Source organism: Maniola jurtina, chromosome 15 (assembly GCF_905333055.1).
Source record: "Maniola jurtina chromosome 15, ilManJurt1.1, whole genome shotgun sequence".
Taxonomy (NCBI): domain Eukaryota; kingdom Metazoa; phylum Arthropoda; class Insecta; order Lepidoptera; family Nymphalidae; genus Maniola; species Maniola jurtina.
Genome location: NC_060043.1, coordinates 4,813,788 through 4,831,691, shown reverse-complemented (window position 1 = coordinate 4,831,691; position 17,904 = coordinate 4,813,788). Strand labels below are relative to the sequence as shown.

Below are 17,904 nucleotides of genomic sequence, written 5' to 3'. Positions count from 1 at the left end.
GTTCGTATTCAGTATAAGTCCAGTAAAATTATTTACCTATAAATAGTTTAATTGGCAGATTTAGATAGATAGATGTGTGCTTTTGCTCTTTCGAAACTTGTTTTTGCATCTTTGAATGCAACTGGCATTTTTCACAACCCTCGTGCCACGTAGATACTACAATACGTAATCGAACTCGCGCAGTGAGCACGATACAATTTAGCATTATACGGTTAGAAGGACCAGTACCTATCACATTAATAGCAAAGTGAATTTAGCAAGTCACGTTCTTACAGAGAAACTAAATCGAGAAAGAAACGTCCCACCTTGAATCGGCAACGGTAGCACAGACGATAGGTTACTTTATAAATAAAATGTTTTGAAGTAACTATAGTTAGTTGAACGGCTTTATTTTTCTTAGGTAACTTGGTAGCTATGTAGCTGATAATATGATATAAATTCTATGTTTACGTATGAAAGAACTTTTGTCTCAAGAATAGCTTAACGTTTTTAGATTCCAATATAACGTCGAAGATTTAAAACGCCAAAGCGTATTTTGTTCGTATCTTATTGTGATGCCTCGCACGAGAATGTCGAAAATCCCCTTAAATGGATAGGACGTGTCCCCCAAATCCTCACTTGATTATTATTTATTATCAGGACAATAAATCTAGAAACGAATTTACTTTCTTTCGAAGAATCGTCAAAACTTTTACCTATCTCGTAATATAATTTAAAGATTTTAATTTAACTCTATGCTGCTAAATTAATGTCTTAGAATCTATTTTATTTCGACGGTAAAATAAACTGAAATACCTAGGTAGTTAAATTAATACCAAACGTAATTTAGAATAATAACGAAGCAGACTCGGTTTAAATAGAGAAAATCTCTATATTAGACTATAATAGAGTATGTATCTACTTATTTAATGGAAATTTAAATGGAAGCGAATTCAAAATAGAATAAGATGAACAGCTAATTAATTTGATCTTAGCAGTCTTAGCACCATCCTAGCGCTGATATAAGGCCTAGGGTGCCATAATACGAGTAACTATAAGTAAATTCATCTACCAATATCCGAAACAATGCAACTTATTTTTTTTTAAAGAGACACGGAAGTAAAACAAAATCAAATCAAAAGAGACAACAGGTAGGGAAGACGTAAGAGATACCTAATCGCTTAGAGAATCCAATGTCGAGGAATTCAAGTCGATATTCGTGGATACAACAGCTTTCGGAAGAAGTGAGACTGAGCACGCTTTAGTTCAAGCTACAGGAACACCATTGAGTTCTTGTTGATTTTAGAAAACGTTACTAGTCCTGCCTTTGAAATTGCGTTTTTTTTAACCCCCGACCCAAAAAGAGGGGTGTTATAAGTTTGACGTGTGTATCTGTGTATCTGTCTGTGGCATCGTAGCGCCTAAACGAATGAACCGATTTTAATTCAGTTTTTTTTTGTTTGAAAGGTGGCTTGATCGAGAGTGTTCTTAGCTATAATCCAAGAAAATCGGTTCAGCCGTGTGAAAGTTATCAGCTCTTTTCTAGTTACTGTATGTAACCTTCACTTGTCGGGGGTGTTCTAAATTTTTAATTTACACTTGTTCTTAGCCTTTGACTGCAATTTCACATGGTGGTAAGTAATGATGCAGTGTAAGATGGAATCGGGCTAACCTGGAAGGGGTATGGCAGTTTTTATTAAACCTACACGCCTTTGATTTCCACACTGCATCGTACCGGAACGATTAATCGCTTGGCGTTAAATGCTCGTTGCCCAGAATATTCGGCCCGTTTTTGTACAGGAACACAGAACTAGTGGTTTCTACTTAGTTTATTTCAACATGTATTTGATGATAATAATCAGATGCTATTTGTAAATACTAGTAGATTGATGACACAAATAGTTGCCCCCGCGGAATATCCTGTCTGCATGAATAGCACTTAGCGAGCACACTGTTGCGGTTTCGTCACAAATTTTATCGACTGAGTCAAGGTGATTTCTATTTTAACTTTTATCGTATCGTGAATTGAAAGAGCCATATTGGTTATACGGGAGCTTTGTGTTGAAGATCTTCCTCCGAGCAGATGTCATGCTCGTTGCCCAGCTTAGGCTTTTGAGGTTAATAGTCCGATAGCGAGATTCAGCCTTCATAGGTACTGAGTGATTGAAGATAATATCTGTGGTGCCATCTAGTAAAATCTTTGTAAGTTACTACGGCTTCAGTAATATTGTATCATCTAATATCTGCATGTGTCGACTGCTAACGTGGTTGAGAAGACAATGAAATGACTTACTTGGAAAAGGACACGACTATGTCAGCATCATCCGAGTTAACCTCCGTGAAGGTGAGTCTGGATGCTTGTTGCCAAACGTCGAGCGCGCGTGCGAGCACGCTCCTTGTGCCGTGCGAGTCGAGTTGCGATGGCCGGCGAGACTGAGACAAGCTGCGAACAAACAGAAATACGTGTTATTAAACTTCAGAATAAAAATATTGAGAACAACTATTTAATAGACTAGATAATAATAATAACTGTTAACCTAAGAGTCGAAATCTCAATCTCTTCGTCGAATTACATCCGAAAGGATCTGGGAATCCACTGCATTACTCCAAGAAAACTCCCACCATTATGTGACTAATGGAAAGAGGTTACGATCTTCAGCAATGAGAAATACAAGGTAAGAGAGAAAATAAAGAATTCTTATCGTCAGGGATTCGCTAATTGAATCTGAACGACCGCAAATATGTGGAAATATTGCTGGTTTGGAAAATGATAAATAAATAAATCTATTACATTTCATGTAATAACATGTACCTATGATATAATAATGATGTGTGATCACTTCACCTTAGTGAGCTCAACACCAGAGCTCACTAAGGTGAAGTGATATTATGAGTTTAAAGCAAAGTCTATGCATATTGTTGCAAAGATGCCACAACTTTTCGCTACAGCAAATTTCTCGGTCATTATAATATTGGCGAATAGTTAAGCGCGACTGTTTACTGACAAGGTATCAGGTGGCATAATTAAAACAACTTCAAGAGCTTTTGTAACTACTCGTATTAAGTATGATATTTTATCACCGATAAGAATATTATTGACACTTGTACGTTAATACCTGTCCTAAATCTATGTTCCAGCTTTCCAGCAGTTTTATTAATTTCCTTTATGTGTTTCTGTTATATATTTGTAAGTACCCATTTTTGGAGTAGGTATCCATACAATTAGGTAAGTAGGTATAACTTGTATAAACAATTCCGCGAACTATTTATAACTTGCCACACGAACGCCCTTAATGTGAGCTGAATATTTCATAACTAGAGGTAACCTAAAGAGATACGGCGGCGTTGTAAGTGAGAACATGTAGATATTGCTACAACTAGTCATAATGACTATGTTAATTTGTACCTATCTACCTACATTATTCTGTTATTCTTCAATAGGACCTTTTACATTAACGAGGTAAGAGGGACTCAAGTCGTCAAATAAAAAACTTTCACCTTGAACCTGCGCAGTGGGTGATTTACCGCCCCTAGTTTCGCTTCGCGTGCCGCTGTACATGACAAACCAGCACAACTACAGGCATAGCACATTAACTGAGTAGGCTTCTGCGCTAGTGGAGCGGTACGAGTGGGGTGACATTTGCCTCTGTGAGTATCACAGAGATACTCTGAAACTAATGATATAATTTTGAAAATTCTTTCACTGATAGATAGCTATATTATCTCCGAGTGCTAATTGCACAGACTATGATACAGACAGAGGTTTGACGAAGCCACCTAGACAGAGCAATCGTGCGGTAAGTGCGGGACGAAGGAGCAACCCGAACTGGCCTACGTAGTTAGGGCCCTATGTGGAACGATCGTCGTGGATGTCATTTACCAAGAGATCAAAGGCGTCGAACTACTGTGTCTCTCTTTATACTGTGGCTATAAATTATATCACGCGGACAGTGGCGGGTAAAAGCTAGTGTTTTAATATAACTCAACTCGCAGTAAAGAGGCATGCAGGGCGTAAGTAAAATGCGAGCATGTATTTCAGCGTGCGGTCGCCGTCGCTCCTATGTAATGGAATAATCGCATTGTGGACAATTTGACTGACTCGGCCCTATTTAACGGATGCCGCGTTTATTACACAGGATTTATGCGTTGTCACAGTCACAAAGTGATCTCATTAGGCTTGCACGTAGTTTTAATTAGAGAGCTAGAGCTCGAAAATGCGGCTTATTGTATAGATTTTATACATGTTTCATAACTCGTAAGTCTGTTTTATTTAACAGGCTAATATACTACAATAATAAACTTGCTGATCTGCTATGCAACATTCATAATGAACTGTTCATACTGGCAACACATTTTGCTTTATAAAATATCGTTTCCGTGGATAATTAAAACTAACCAACGCGGGCTCTGGCCGTGGCTGTTGTTAATAATTATTTCAATAACATTATTAGGGGACTCTGGGGAAACATAAAGAGACAGTATGAGCTATGTTTTTGGGGGTGCAATATTCATTTCGTCCTCAGTTTATAAATATAGACGGTGTTCGTGTAACGTTATCCAGTAATTTTATTATCGTGTTCGTAAATCTTTAATACTTAATGACCTAATGGTTAAGACATTGGGCACCTGTTTGGGGATTCCGGGGTTCGATCTCTGGCAAACGCCTCTAACTTTTCGGAGTTTTAATAATAACATATGCGTTTTAAGCAATTTAATATCACTTTCACTTGCTTTTTGCGTGCTAGCAGGGAGCCGTTGGGTTCAGGCGGCGCAAGACAGTGACGTGTGGATAATTATGGTAATGCTGATCTTTTGCTTTATGGAATACCTGGACTCCAAAGTTGCTCATAATGCTTTAAACAAAAAGGTGTGCGAAGTCTTCTAATCTGCACTTGACCTATATCCTAAACCCTTATTGTTCTTACAGGAGACTCATACTCACAGTAATTGACCGGTGATGATGTTCGTAAATAGTAATATTTATTACGATATTCCTATCTACTTAGTACCTAGGTACCTAATTGGGACATAGCATACGTAGGTTGTAGCCGGCAGGTCGCTATGTAGATTGACTTGTGGAATGATGTTTCCAACCGTTCAAATTTATGATTGCAATATTAACGAGGACAGTACAGGCACTATATCAGGGACCTAGTTAATTGCAAGTTTTGAACGAATTTTGCGACCACCATTTCAAAGTTAATGTTGTAATGTCACGCTGAAATAATGAGTGTGGCTGAAGGCAGAAAAAGGCATTTAATTCAACAACAAGCAAACTTATTTTATCATATTACTCAATATGTTATTTAAACAAAGGTAAGTAAATGTCAATTGATTTTTCAAAACCAAAGCTATAATAGAGTTCTTGTAATACCTACTCTACTTCCGTAAAGGTAGAGTTATTTAAGGGTTTATTAGCTCTAAACGAATAATTACCATACCAATTACCTACCAATCCTTAGTCTGCCTTTCGTAATCGGAATCATCATTAATTATTTTATCAGATATTCTGCCAAATAATATTCTAATACATTAAATAAATGACATATTGTCATTTATTTAATATATTATTACTTTTTAATAAATTAAATTAAATTTATCATAATCAAAAAATAAGTTTTATAAGTGCAAAATTGTTTCTCACTTAATCTCGTGGCAAACCTTGGAGAAACCGACCCCTTTCCTACAAACAGATCCATTTCTTTTGTCAATTAAAAAAATAAACATTTAACGAAGTTCTAAACATAAGAAATTGAGTAAAAGTTAAGGTGATTGTGTTTTGCAAACAACTGAAATACCAGAAGTCTATTAAAGGTTAGAGCAATAAAGTTGCTACAATTTCGCAATTTAATTTTAACCGATGTTTTAATACAATGCCGGACGAAGCCAAGCAAACACCGCAACCTAGTCGCAACGTGAATACGGTTGGTACTTGGTAACAATTTCTATTGGTGCGCGTGAGCTAACGAATAAGTTTGTAGTGCTTTTAAAGGACTTCAGGGCACGTTGTGGGCGATTCGAAGTTGGAACAAACAGAAGCCTGTCCCAGTATGATGTTTAAGAAACGTGAGGAGTGACGCGGGCCACGTGAACACGTGACCGATTGTGTGGACCTCGGCTTGACGCACGCTCGCCGATCGGCTACACTTACAAACAACTATTAATTCTAAGTGTAATTAACGCCATTAAAATAGTTACTATGAAGTTCATCGTTCAACAGTTATGTTGATTTTATTAATTCAGTTTTATTTTAATTGACTTGCCCACGGCCGTAGCTAGAGTTGAATTTGAGTGGGGCAGCGGTGGTTACAGCTAGGGCGGAAATAGATCTTTCAGGATAATCGATTTTCGTCGTAGATACTTGATTTGTGAACATGTGCTTAGCGAACCCTTAGCAACTTATTCTGTAAATTCAGTTATAGACCTATTTGCGTATAATTGAGCACAGCGGACGGGCGCAACGTTTATAGCGTGAGACAATAAAACATGCGCTATCATGACGACATGGCGACGTCTTCACGAAGAAACGGACATAATTTCGTTACGACGATGTCATAACAAAGAGATTTGTAAGCATGAACTTTATGGTCTGTGTCCAACGAGCTAAAATTTAATTTTCTGAAATAATCTGTCAGCGAGCCATTAAAATTATTCGTCCGTGCTCCCCCCGCTTCGAGTTACAATTATGCGGGGCTAGGGAAGATGTCGCAACATCGGTCTCGACACCTCATAATACAATTTTATTTTCTAATCTAGGTATGGATACTTTTTTAGCTAGCAAGAATATAATTGTTTGTCAAAATATTTGGTCCCCAGATATACTGGACTCGGAGAAAGGGAAGACTATTCAAATTACGTTTTATTTCACGCCTCGAGTGGGAAAATTAGCATAAAAATAATAAAATGTCAGCGGGATGTGGTCCCCGGATCCCTAGTGGCGTGCCAAGCGCCCTCCGACATCGGTCGCCGTCAAAGCGATTTCCAAATCCATCCACATAATAATTATGGAAGTGTTATCTCACATGTTAACCATAGAAAATACCTATTCCTTATATATTTTTTTATGAAATAGACCAGTCAATTCGATTTTTTGTAATAATCTTTTTAAATTGAAAAATAGGCTTGTGCTGGACGACAATATGAAGTTTAGATTGGAATGCACTTGCCTAGAAGATGCCTATTCAGTATTCACTCTTGCCTTGAAGTATTTAGGCTATACGTGGCAGAAAACACGGCTACCGAAAGAGTATTCCACACTTTAACGGTTCGTATCGTAAACGTTGAGCAAAAATGTTTCGTTCGAGTATATTTAGTATTTGGTAGCTATTTGAATTAGAACAAAAGACGAAAATTTTCTATATTTTTTTGTTTACATATATTTTATCTTAGATAGGTACTAGTGATCTCTGATCATCCTTAACACAAATTGTTCAATGATATGGGGAAAATTAGTTCAAAACGTTAGTCCACTACCAAAATCAACGCTAATATAAAGAGCTCCTAAATACCATATTCGTCGTTAGCTATAATTGTTCAGTCTGCTGCATAATATCTCCAGTAAACGATCCTTCTCCCACAACGCTTTTCTCACACCGTATATTGTAGATAAGCGACGCGGCAATAGGCATTGATGTTCACCGGGGACTTCAATAGCAAGCAGTCTATCTCCTTGATTCTTTGACGGAGAGGGACTTAAAGCAACTCTTTCAATATAAGGAAATACCGATCCAGCCTGCAGAGATGTTATTTGCTCAAACACTCGGCTTTAATTTCAATTTTTAAACAAAGATTGTATAGGGTAGGTACGTCGTTTATTATAATATTTATAATACAATCTGTGATAAAAAGCTGTGATAGCCTAGTGGTTAGAACGTCTGACTCCTAATCGGAAGTCGGGGGTTCGATCCCGGGCACGCAGACTATGGCCTAAACCCTTCTCACGCTGAGAAGAGACCCGTGCTCAGTAGTGGGCCGGCAATGGGTTGATCAGCATGATGAGGATAATACAGTCTATACTACTAAACGAATCTAAAATCTAACGTTATTTTACCTTTTCATGGCTCAACTGCTGAATTGATCTTGACAGGTACAGCGCTAGCTTGCATCCTCAAGACGGATGTAGGGTACTTTTTACCTATCTCAGGAAATCAGTTCCCACACGAACAAGAGAGCTAGCTTGCATCTTGAAGACGGATATAGGATAGGTACTTACTTTTTATCGTAGAAAATCAAAGAGTTCCCACACAAACAAGACGCGAGCATCAGCTTTTTACAGATAATAATTATTATGCCAACGTAGACTTTAGGGCGTTTGTGCACTCATTCTATTCGATACGTATTTGTAAAAATATAATTCGAAGTGGCCATCGTCGAGCGTCGCACAAAATGTACGTGGACTTGTGCACTCATCTGATTCGTATTTTGACGGTTGCGTTTGTGCACGAGCGTACGAGTAGGTACATTTTGTTGGTCACTTAGAATCGCATTTTGAATGAATTTTTTTTTCGCATTAATGATTTTTTGACGTCGACCTTAATTATTTTTTAATTAATTATTATTTTTCTTACGTGTTGATTAATATTTCTTACTATTGATTAGGATAGAATCAAACAAACGATTATGAGTAGGTACCTAAGCTCTATTGATTGAACACAGATAGTGTATTACAACGCGTGCAAACCCAATCGATGTCTCTCGGAGTGCTTGCTAATAGCTCCTTTGAATGTGATGTGGCGGACAGCCAGCGGCTAACCTGCCGTTACGGGGTCTTGGCGAAACTATTGATGCTCCTTCGGGATTTCGCCTGATAGGCTTACAACGTCTGTGTATCTACGCTAACAAGTAAATGCTCAAAGTTAAATCTAATTGGTAGGTCCGTACTTAGCTGTAATCTTTATTCTCAGTCAATAAACATGTAGAAGAATTTGTGGGAATCATTTTTTTTCAAATTAATTTTGAATTAAAATCTTCCTCCATTGGGCACAATAAAACACAATCCAGGTATCTTTAAAACAAGAGTGAATAAGCATCTTTTAGACAAACGCGCGCCACATCATCACTTCCCATCAGATGAAATTGTGGTCAAGCGTGTACCTATAGTGAATAAAAAACAGATTCACATATATCAAAACAGTTAATCCACAAATTTTGCCCTAGCTGTGTGATTAATTTATATGCTAACAATATTATACCGATTGATCGTCATGCATGCGCAATATAATATGTCAACTATCGGTCGTGAGATAGATTCAAATTGGGTATTGATGCTGTCGCCATATAAGAGAAATTAGCGAATCTGGCCGGCGCAGCGCCGGGGGCAGAATTAAGTCGGGAGTAACGTTGTTACGCCGGTAATAGCATATTACCGTACGCTGCCTAGTGCCTACCTCGCGCCGTGCGGCCATTTTCCGCCCGACTTCGACTACCAAATTGAAACGATTTTTCAGTGACATGATTGCATCGACGAACAACGTTAGCACTTTTGATATCCATAATTCACATTCATAATAGGCAAAGAGATGGTTGCAAAATCTACTCCTATACAGTAGTCAGTAGCGGTCAAAGTAGGAATAGGAAAACTTCAAAGAGTATATATAAACACTTGGGAAAGCTTATGTAAAACGTAGCGCAACGTGACTATTTCGGAGAAATGATTAAGCCGTTCGTCACTAAGCCACACATTGTAGTACAATTTTTCACACACAAGCTCCATGTTCATATAATGCGTTATATAATGCAAATGTAAATAAGAATACATTTTCATGAATTTTAAAAGGCTAGTGCCGTGATTGGGATGGTGACTTGATTTAACTGATGTTTTTCTCAGTAAGTAATCACTAAGTATGATATGTATGTATATGATATGTAGGTATAGATTGGATGACATCTACATAACTCATATTAAGGATGTCATCGATGTAGGAGGAATATTATGTAAACTAAATGATGCCCGCGACTTCATCGGCTTGGAATTAGGTTTTTAAAAATCCCGTAGGACCTTTTTGATTTTCCGGGATAAAAAGTAGCCTATGTCCGTCCCCGGGATGTAAGCTTACTCTGTACCAAATTGCACCAAATCGGTTAAACTGTTGGGCCGTCAAAAGCTAGCAGAACTACAGCCAGCCAGACAGACAGAAAGACAGACACACTTTCGCATTTATAATATTAGTATGTCGTCAACGTTCGTCAACGTTCACGGATTCAAAGGATATGTTACAATCGTCTCTTGCACTATAACCGTATTTCGAATGTGGTTCCGGCTTGCGTCGGCTGTCATGAAATTCTGTCCGCACGTAATAAAATTACGACCGGAATGGGCACTGAAATAAAGTAAACAGTTGTGATGAAGTGCAATAGTGATATGTTTGTGAATTCGGGAGCTTGCTAAAGGAAGTTTCAACAAGCTATTAAAGGTGAAATATTATTTCATTCAGCGGTCAACACGCCTATCTGCGATGCAATCCACGCGGCAAGAAACAGAGAGCAATGGAAGAACATCGTAGCAAAGATTGCATCAAAGAGGAGCCACGATCCTCAAAATTGAGGAAACGACGCAGGAAGAGAAGATTATTTCAGTATCAATTAATTATATTATCTAATAGAGATATCTTTAGTAGTCACTTAGTAGGTACATAGAGATCGTAGAAATTAAATAAAAATCGTATTGACGTTTTGGTATCTTTATGGGGAGACATGATTGGTTTACCTACCTAGATAAAGAATATGGTCTAAAATACCGCTATACAATGATCTTCACCTGTACGAGAACAAGATGAAACGTAGAAGAAACATAGTGCCTAAACCACCACGCCAGGTATGGATTGCCTAATGTACACCTAATCAATTCAAAGCTACCTTAAAAAGTAGTACCCGCAATATTTCGTATTTTCTTTCTAATAGGTAGAGGATAGGAAGCTAATTCGTTAGAAATACTCCCTACAGTAGATACAAGTGAATACCTATGCCTCATATATATTTAGGTATTATAAAACTTACTTTTTAAATACTTATAGTAAGTAAAATAATGTTAATATCAAAAAATATAACGTGTTCAAAGTTTTCCCGTATACGTTTATATCCATATCCAATCCAATAAAGATACACACATAACATTACGTAACGATGGTGTTAATAGCCTACTGTAAAGCACGCTATAACAAGTGTAAATTAAAAATTTATAACACCCCCGACAAGTGAAGGTTACAGTAACTAGAAAAGACCGAAAAGACTTGATAACTTTCAAACGGCTGAACTGATTTTCTTGGACTATTCCGCGCCTACTATCTAAAGTATCTGAGTTTTCCAAAACAACATTTTCAAATAAATAATTATGTATTTAGGCAACGTCCATCTTGACAGCTTGACATTTGTCAATTGACATAATATTATGACCCTAACGGTTATCTAATCTTCTTTTCTACAAGAAAACTAGAAAAGAGCTGATAACTCTTAAACGGCTGAACCAATTTTTTTGGATTATAGCTAAGAACACTCTCGATCAAGCCACCTTTCAAACAAAAAAAAGTAAATTAAAATCGGTTCATTCGTTTAGGCGCTACGATGCCACAGACAGATACACAGATACACAGATACACAGACACACAGATACACAGATACACACGTCAAACTTATAACACCCCTCTTTTTGGGTCGGGGGTTAAAAATATAAATTAAAACTGAAACTTTAAACTGCACTCGAGTTGTTATACATTAGTTTCAAATGATTATAGCCCCATATGAGGCATCGTCGGGATCTAGTTAAAGACACGGGTTGAACTTTTATACGAGTTGGATAAGAAGGAGATATAATAATTGGAAACTTGAGATGCCTGCTGCTCGCGCGGTGGGTGTTAGCGGTTATTTCTTATTTTATCGGCGTAATATACCCATTCAGTTATGAATAACATTTCTCTATTCATCTTATATTTCTCGTTGGATATTTATTAAATATCTGACTTAATTATGACCTAGAGATCTTATGGAGACCGCTCACCACCGCAAGACTCGGCAAAGTCGTATTATTCTGAAGGCACCATTACTATCATGGCACTTTAGTTACACATGGTTATTGGTTGCTTAGACTTTATAGATTAAACATAGGACAGATGTACGTGAGAGAAATAAATCTATCTCGTGTCTTAAGTAATCCATAAATTATAAAAACTCTAAGTAAAATCTGAGCAAATTTGAAGTATACTCTAAAGATATTAATTAGTCTGTTCGGACACATTGACGAAATGCTGGTCACCTCTGCTAGTGTCTTCAGCATTTCTTTAGTGCGATAAATGCGGCCGAATTTGTTGTACACATTTGCGTTAGAACCTAGTCGAAAATGCGTTACTTGCGGCTCTGGCTGATTAATTATCTTTCGGTAAGGAATTCTTTAAACTTTGTAATTTTGGTTCTTGTAGTTGGATTAGATTGTTTCTGTAGATAAGTAGCTTGCATACTTTTTATGCTACGTTCTACGTGAAAATTAATCGCGAATAATGACAGATAGTCAACCTTCTCGAAGAGAAGGTTACAGAACTAAAAATGTAATAACAGAACTAATAAGTATGTTTCAAAATAAAATAAATACTTCTAGGTAGGTCCTTCACAATTTTTTTCCCAATAGTAGCAGATAAACTTCTAAACCGTGAAAACTGAAAAGTATTTTCACTTTAAAATATTTACAAAACAACTTTGTATGGTTTACTAGTCTGTAACCAACAAATAAATGATTTCCATGTACCATGAATAAAGAAAACTAGCTCCATTGTTATTCTAGCCACACTCGGCTTCAATTTTTCTTCATTTTAGCGAATAAATTTGTGAAACGGCAATAAAAATATGCACTTGGAACCACACCAAATAGTCATTTGTAATATCCTTTTTATCATGAGCTGCTTACTAAATTTTCGCGACTTTTCGTCGAAAATAATATTTCATCCGAAATTATGGACGAAAAATAGTTGTTTAACTTTTTAGTGTCGTTTGCGTTTACCAAAAAGTCATAAGGCGACTCTCGGTAAGTTTGATTAGCTTTCTGTATACCTAGGTATAGCGTATATATACCTAGGCTTAGGTTTTTCGTGATGCCACACATAGATATACCTAGAGACATTTAAATTATTATTTATTATTGTAGCTTTATTTTATTTTTAACAAACTTAAAGAATTTGATTCGATCTTTAAAGTAAGTAATAATATGTATATCTATGAAGTCCGTGAATTTCTCGCTTCTAGTTTTTCTTCAGTTTTCTTATTTATTGCACTTAGACTTAGGTATGAAACAATCAATTACGTAAACATTTATAGTAAATAATATGTAGATAAAAATAGATGGTAACATATTGTATACAGAACAGGAAATTAATACAACAGATAAAAGCTATCAGTAAAAGTTAAAACTAAGTAGGTACCTACCATAGGTAGTTGTAACCAAACCTATAGCTCAAATTTTACTGCACTTACTAACCGATATCAAAGCGTTTTATGGAAAAAGTTCCCTGAAAGGCAAAGCATCCGATCGCTCTTTATTACTATGCAGTACTGAGTTACGAAGAAAAGTTAAAAAGTGTTTGACTCAGAGATTGCAAACTACATCGGTTGCCATTAAGAGGGCAAGGAATCTCTTAAACTTTAATCTCTAATCTAATTTTAGCAAGTTGTTAGGAAATGGAACGGCTATTTTCTGAGAATTTCTCTTTTATTTTCGACGCGGCAGACTAAGAACAAAGTGATGTCTTTTAAAGAGTTCAGACCAAGTAGCAGACTTTCAATTCATATAGTTTATCTATCCAATAACCCCATTGGTTAAGTCAACGGCTCTGTTTGATGTCTCGACGCCGATGCACCTCAAGAGCTATAGAGCGCCTAGTTATTTTTACAGCTCCCTTACGGTGTCTCGCTAAAAGCGTTTGTCTTGCATTTTTAAAGTGCCAATTGAAATATAAGAACAAAGGCAGCTTTAAGCAAGAAAAAAATTCTACGATAAACCTTTCCACGTGAGCGTAAGATTCGTATATATCTAGATTTTTTTTCGGTTTTGACTATAACTATAATCTGCTTTTCATGATCATACAGTAGGCAATCTGGCTGTACCTAACTAAAAAGATCCTTGTTTTTGTTATCAATTCATAATTTTTAGCGTTTTTCTACGACCCTTATTTTTCTACTAAGAGACATGATAGCATTATAATATATACCCAAGTTAGCGTTACTTAAGTAATTTTTATTGCAAACGGTTATTCGTTGTGTGATTGAATCTGGCGTTACACTATTCCCTTCATAGTAAAATATAGTATGAGCTACAAAACACAATAATTATTATAAATAATGATTACTCTGTATAGAATAGAATATATTTTCTACCCGTAACTATAAATTTTATTATATCGCAAAACCACGATTCTCTCCATGTCTTATTAATGGTACATAGCAGCTTCTCTTATTTAATTAGGTACAGAATAGTTAGTTGACCCTGGTAATTAAAAGAAAAATGCTATGTCGGAGAACAATAAAGGGATATTTAAATGAGTGGGATTGATAAAGCGCACAATACTGGAGTAAACAAAGGACAAATATTAAGTATTCAAAACGGCGTCGCGGCGGTCGATTGCGGAAATGACAAACCGATTAGTCGTAGGTCTGCGCTCGGAGATATATCCGGCGGAACCCGGTGAAATTACTTCCCACGTCGCTCTCGATGCACGCCAACAATGTTCAAGTGAACGCAATAAGATTTAACAAAACCGTTCAAGTGTCGTCACAGAGGCGCTGCTTCATTAGAATCGAAATTCCCACGGTTCATTAGGATTCCCCTGAATTCTCCGCGTTCATTAGAAATACTCTGGCGGAGTGGACCCGAGACGTAAATAAGTGATTAACGCAGTTGGGATTGTTTTCAGACGCTCGCCGGAGCCGCGCCGGAGCCGTTGCAACTCCGAGTGAACTCTTGATGCATTTACAATGAGATGCGCTGCCCGTCGCGCCTCCCTCGCCAATGTTTTATGAGGTTACTCATGCTTACGTCAAACGTTCGTTTGATTTAGTTTTAATTGATCCATTTTAGCGTTTTTTCCCCATTTTATTTTTGAGGTACCTACCTATCTATTTAGCATAGGTAAATTAATAATTTCGATGTTAAAGTAACAGCCTCCAAAAAATTATGATATTTTCTTTTTTTAAATAAATCCATCCAAAGTGGATTGGTAACTCCTCTTTTATAAAAATCTATGAAAAATTACTTGTCTATATAAGAAAAATTTAAAGCGGCCAAAAATTCCGAAAAATATTCTCAAAACGACGTAACACACGCCCCGTAGCAAACTGAAAGCTCCGATCGTAACTATCTGGTACCCACCTACTTTTTAAGCTGAATTTTATTACGGCGCGATGAAAGAAGGTAAACGTAATCCGTGTGCTATGTCTACGTAATAAACAGGTGAGAGTTATTTGGTGGCGTCTCTTTGAGTTCAAACAGAAATTTATCAGTAATCGGCATCTTTTCGTATATTTCGGCAGTTTTTGAAAGCACTTGTCGTTCATTCTCTAAGTATTACTCGTAATGTACCTATATGATGTTAAAATCTTAACCCAGAACTAATATAGCTATAATAATATAAAATGTACGAATATAGGTGTACTAAACTACTTAATTATACTAGGCATGTGCTTCTACTAATATAATTTGTCTAGCAGAGTTATGCAAAATCTTAGTTATCGGCACTTGGTGAGAAGTTAGCGGTTGGGGCTAAATGGACCCGCACGTCCGGACAAACATCGGAAATTCGCAAGTCAAACAAGTTTACGCAAATTTATAACTTCCGCGGATTGGTAGAAGTTGCTGAATTGCATACCATATACCATCTATATGCTGAAATCAAACTTCGATATTTTGTATAAAATATACCCAAACGAGGCATCTTAAAAACAGCAAAAACAGGAATACAAAGAAGACAAAGGACGAAAAGAAGAGCAAAATAATAGTTACTGTCAACACTTTTAAGTTGCACAATAGTTTCTGTACCAACGAGCCGCTAAAACAATGTCGCAATCGCATTACGACCCAAAGATGTTAATACGAACGTGGAACTCAAAACTTACAAATAGTTGAATTCTAGTGCGACGAGAAACTTTCCAAATATTAAAATTCCGTAGAGATCTAATATATTTTCACAGTAAAAGTTGAATCTTGGTTTAACGTGGGCGATGATCTTTAAGGGCGTCGTCCTACTGGTTATTGGCCGGAATACGGTTTATGCAACTGCAATAAAGAGAAAATACTCGTGGGTACATCGTGAAAAGTGCTTTATATCTTTTCAACGTAGTTACTGAGATTTGTTGACTAACGGCTCGTATAAAAAGGAACCCGTGGGTGAGAAATGGGTAGAAAATATAATATTATGCTATGTTTCCTTCTTCATCCCACCATATCTTGCATACTCAAGAGAGAAAACGTGAAAAGTCTAAAAAGGCAAGAACCGAGTTATCAATTTTGTATCAACCAAATGTACGAGCGATGTATATAGTAAATATTAGATAAATCAGAATAATAGTCAAATCGTCAGAAGACACACCCATGTTATTTTTACTATAATACTAGGTGATTGCCGCGACTTTGTCAGATGGATATAGCTTTTCCCAGATAAAAATAAGCCTATGTATTAATTCAGGGTAGGTATAGCTGATAAGCTATCTCCATTCCTTTCAGTCAAATCGGTTCAAACATTGTGGCGTGAAGGCATTACAAAATTTCAAACATTAAAATGTAGGGATTTGAACGTTTACCTAATTCTTTTCACATTAATTTATGTTAATTTCTAAACTTGTAAAAGCACTTTGATATTCTGATAATAAGTTCAAAATCTGAACTTAGACGTTCTCATTGCAGCTAGGGACTCCGCAATACTGTCTCTACAATATTCCAGTGTTCTATAAGCTCTCGCGTTACGTAAAGTATTATCTCAAGTTCACTGCAGGGTGCAGGGTGCAGGGTGCAGGGTGCAGGGTGCAAAGTCCTGGAGGGCGCCGCACTGAAGTAGGTACTAGATACGCTTTGTTCAGCACCTAACGCTGGTTGGTGTCTGTTCTATGGAAAATGTAATAACTAGGGTACACTGGGTACAGCGTAAAGTCATTATCATGACTAGATATTATATGCAATTTTAGTATTTCGAAAACTATAAGAAGGTATATCGGTTTGTTAATATTTTATCTTGCTACGGCTCAACCGTTAAACCAAGCACAGACATAGTTAATGGAGATACTTTATGACACTTATATATATCTACTTACTTCCACTCACTACGACGCGACGCCTTATCCCGAGTAAACTAAGGGTTTCTAAGAACTTTGAAATCCTTACATCTTTAAGGGGTATGGGTTTAATAAAATCTGCAATACCCCTTCCAGGTTAACCCGATTCCATCTTAGACTGCATCATCACTTACCGCCAGGTGAGATTGCTGTCCAGGGCTAACTTGTGTCTGAGTAAAAAAAAATCCTCGCGGATGAAGTCACGTGAAAAAGATAGTATTCTATAAACTTACCTATGGTTTGTTGGATTAATATAATAAGTAGAATGTTGATTGTATCAAAATATACATTGCTGATGATTTTCAAAGATCAAATGTTAGTTTTTGTTTTAAGTTGATCTGTAAAACTTTAATTTTTCTTAGCTTTAACGAAGCTTTCAAATACTAAGCTATAAAAATAGGTATTTTCCCTTCATTTTGCAGGAATTTTCTATTTCATTTGAGCTCTGAATTCAAATGGTATTTCACGACCATAACTACCAACTGAAATATTAAACTATGAACACAGCGATGTCGTGTGAACTTCAAGAGAATGTTACAGTAATTTCTTAGAAAAATGGCGTGAAGCGAGTTCAGTGTACAAGCAAAATACTGTAGGGTCAACATTCAGAGGTTGTTGTACCAA

General features: G+C 36.7%; 1 protein-coding gene across 1 annotated transcript in view; it reads right to left on the bottom strand.

Annotated features, from left to right (window-relative positions):
* The window catches only part of LOC123872522 (matrix metalloproteinase-2-like), a 244,011-nt gene that overhangs the window by 12,850 nt on the left and 213,257 nt on the right, over positions 1-17,904 (bottom strand). The window contains exon 5 of the mRNA XM_045916840.1: positions 2,273-2,422. Within this exon, the coding sequence (XP_045772796.1) occupies positions 2,273-2,422 (150 nt within the window). The remainder of the gene's footprint in view (positions 1-2,272; positions 2,423-17,904) is intronic.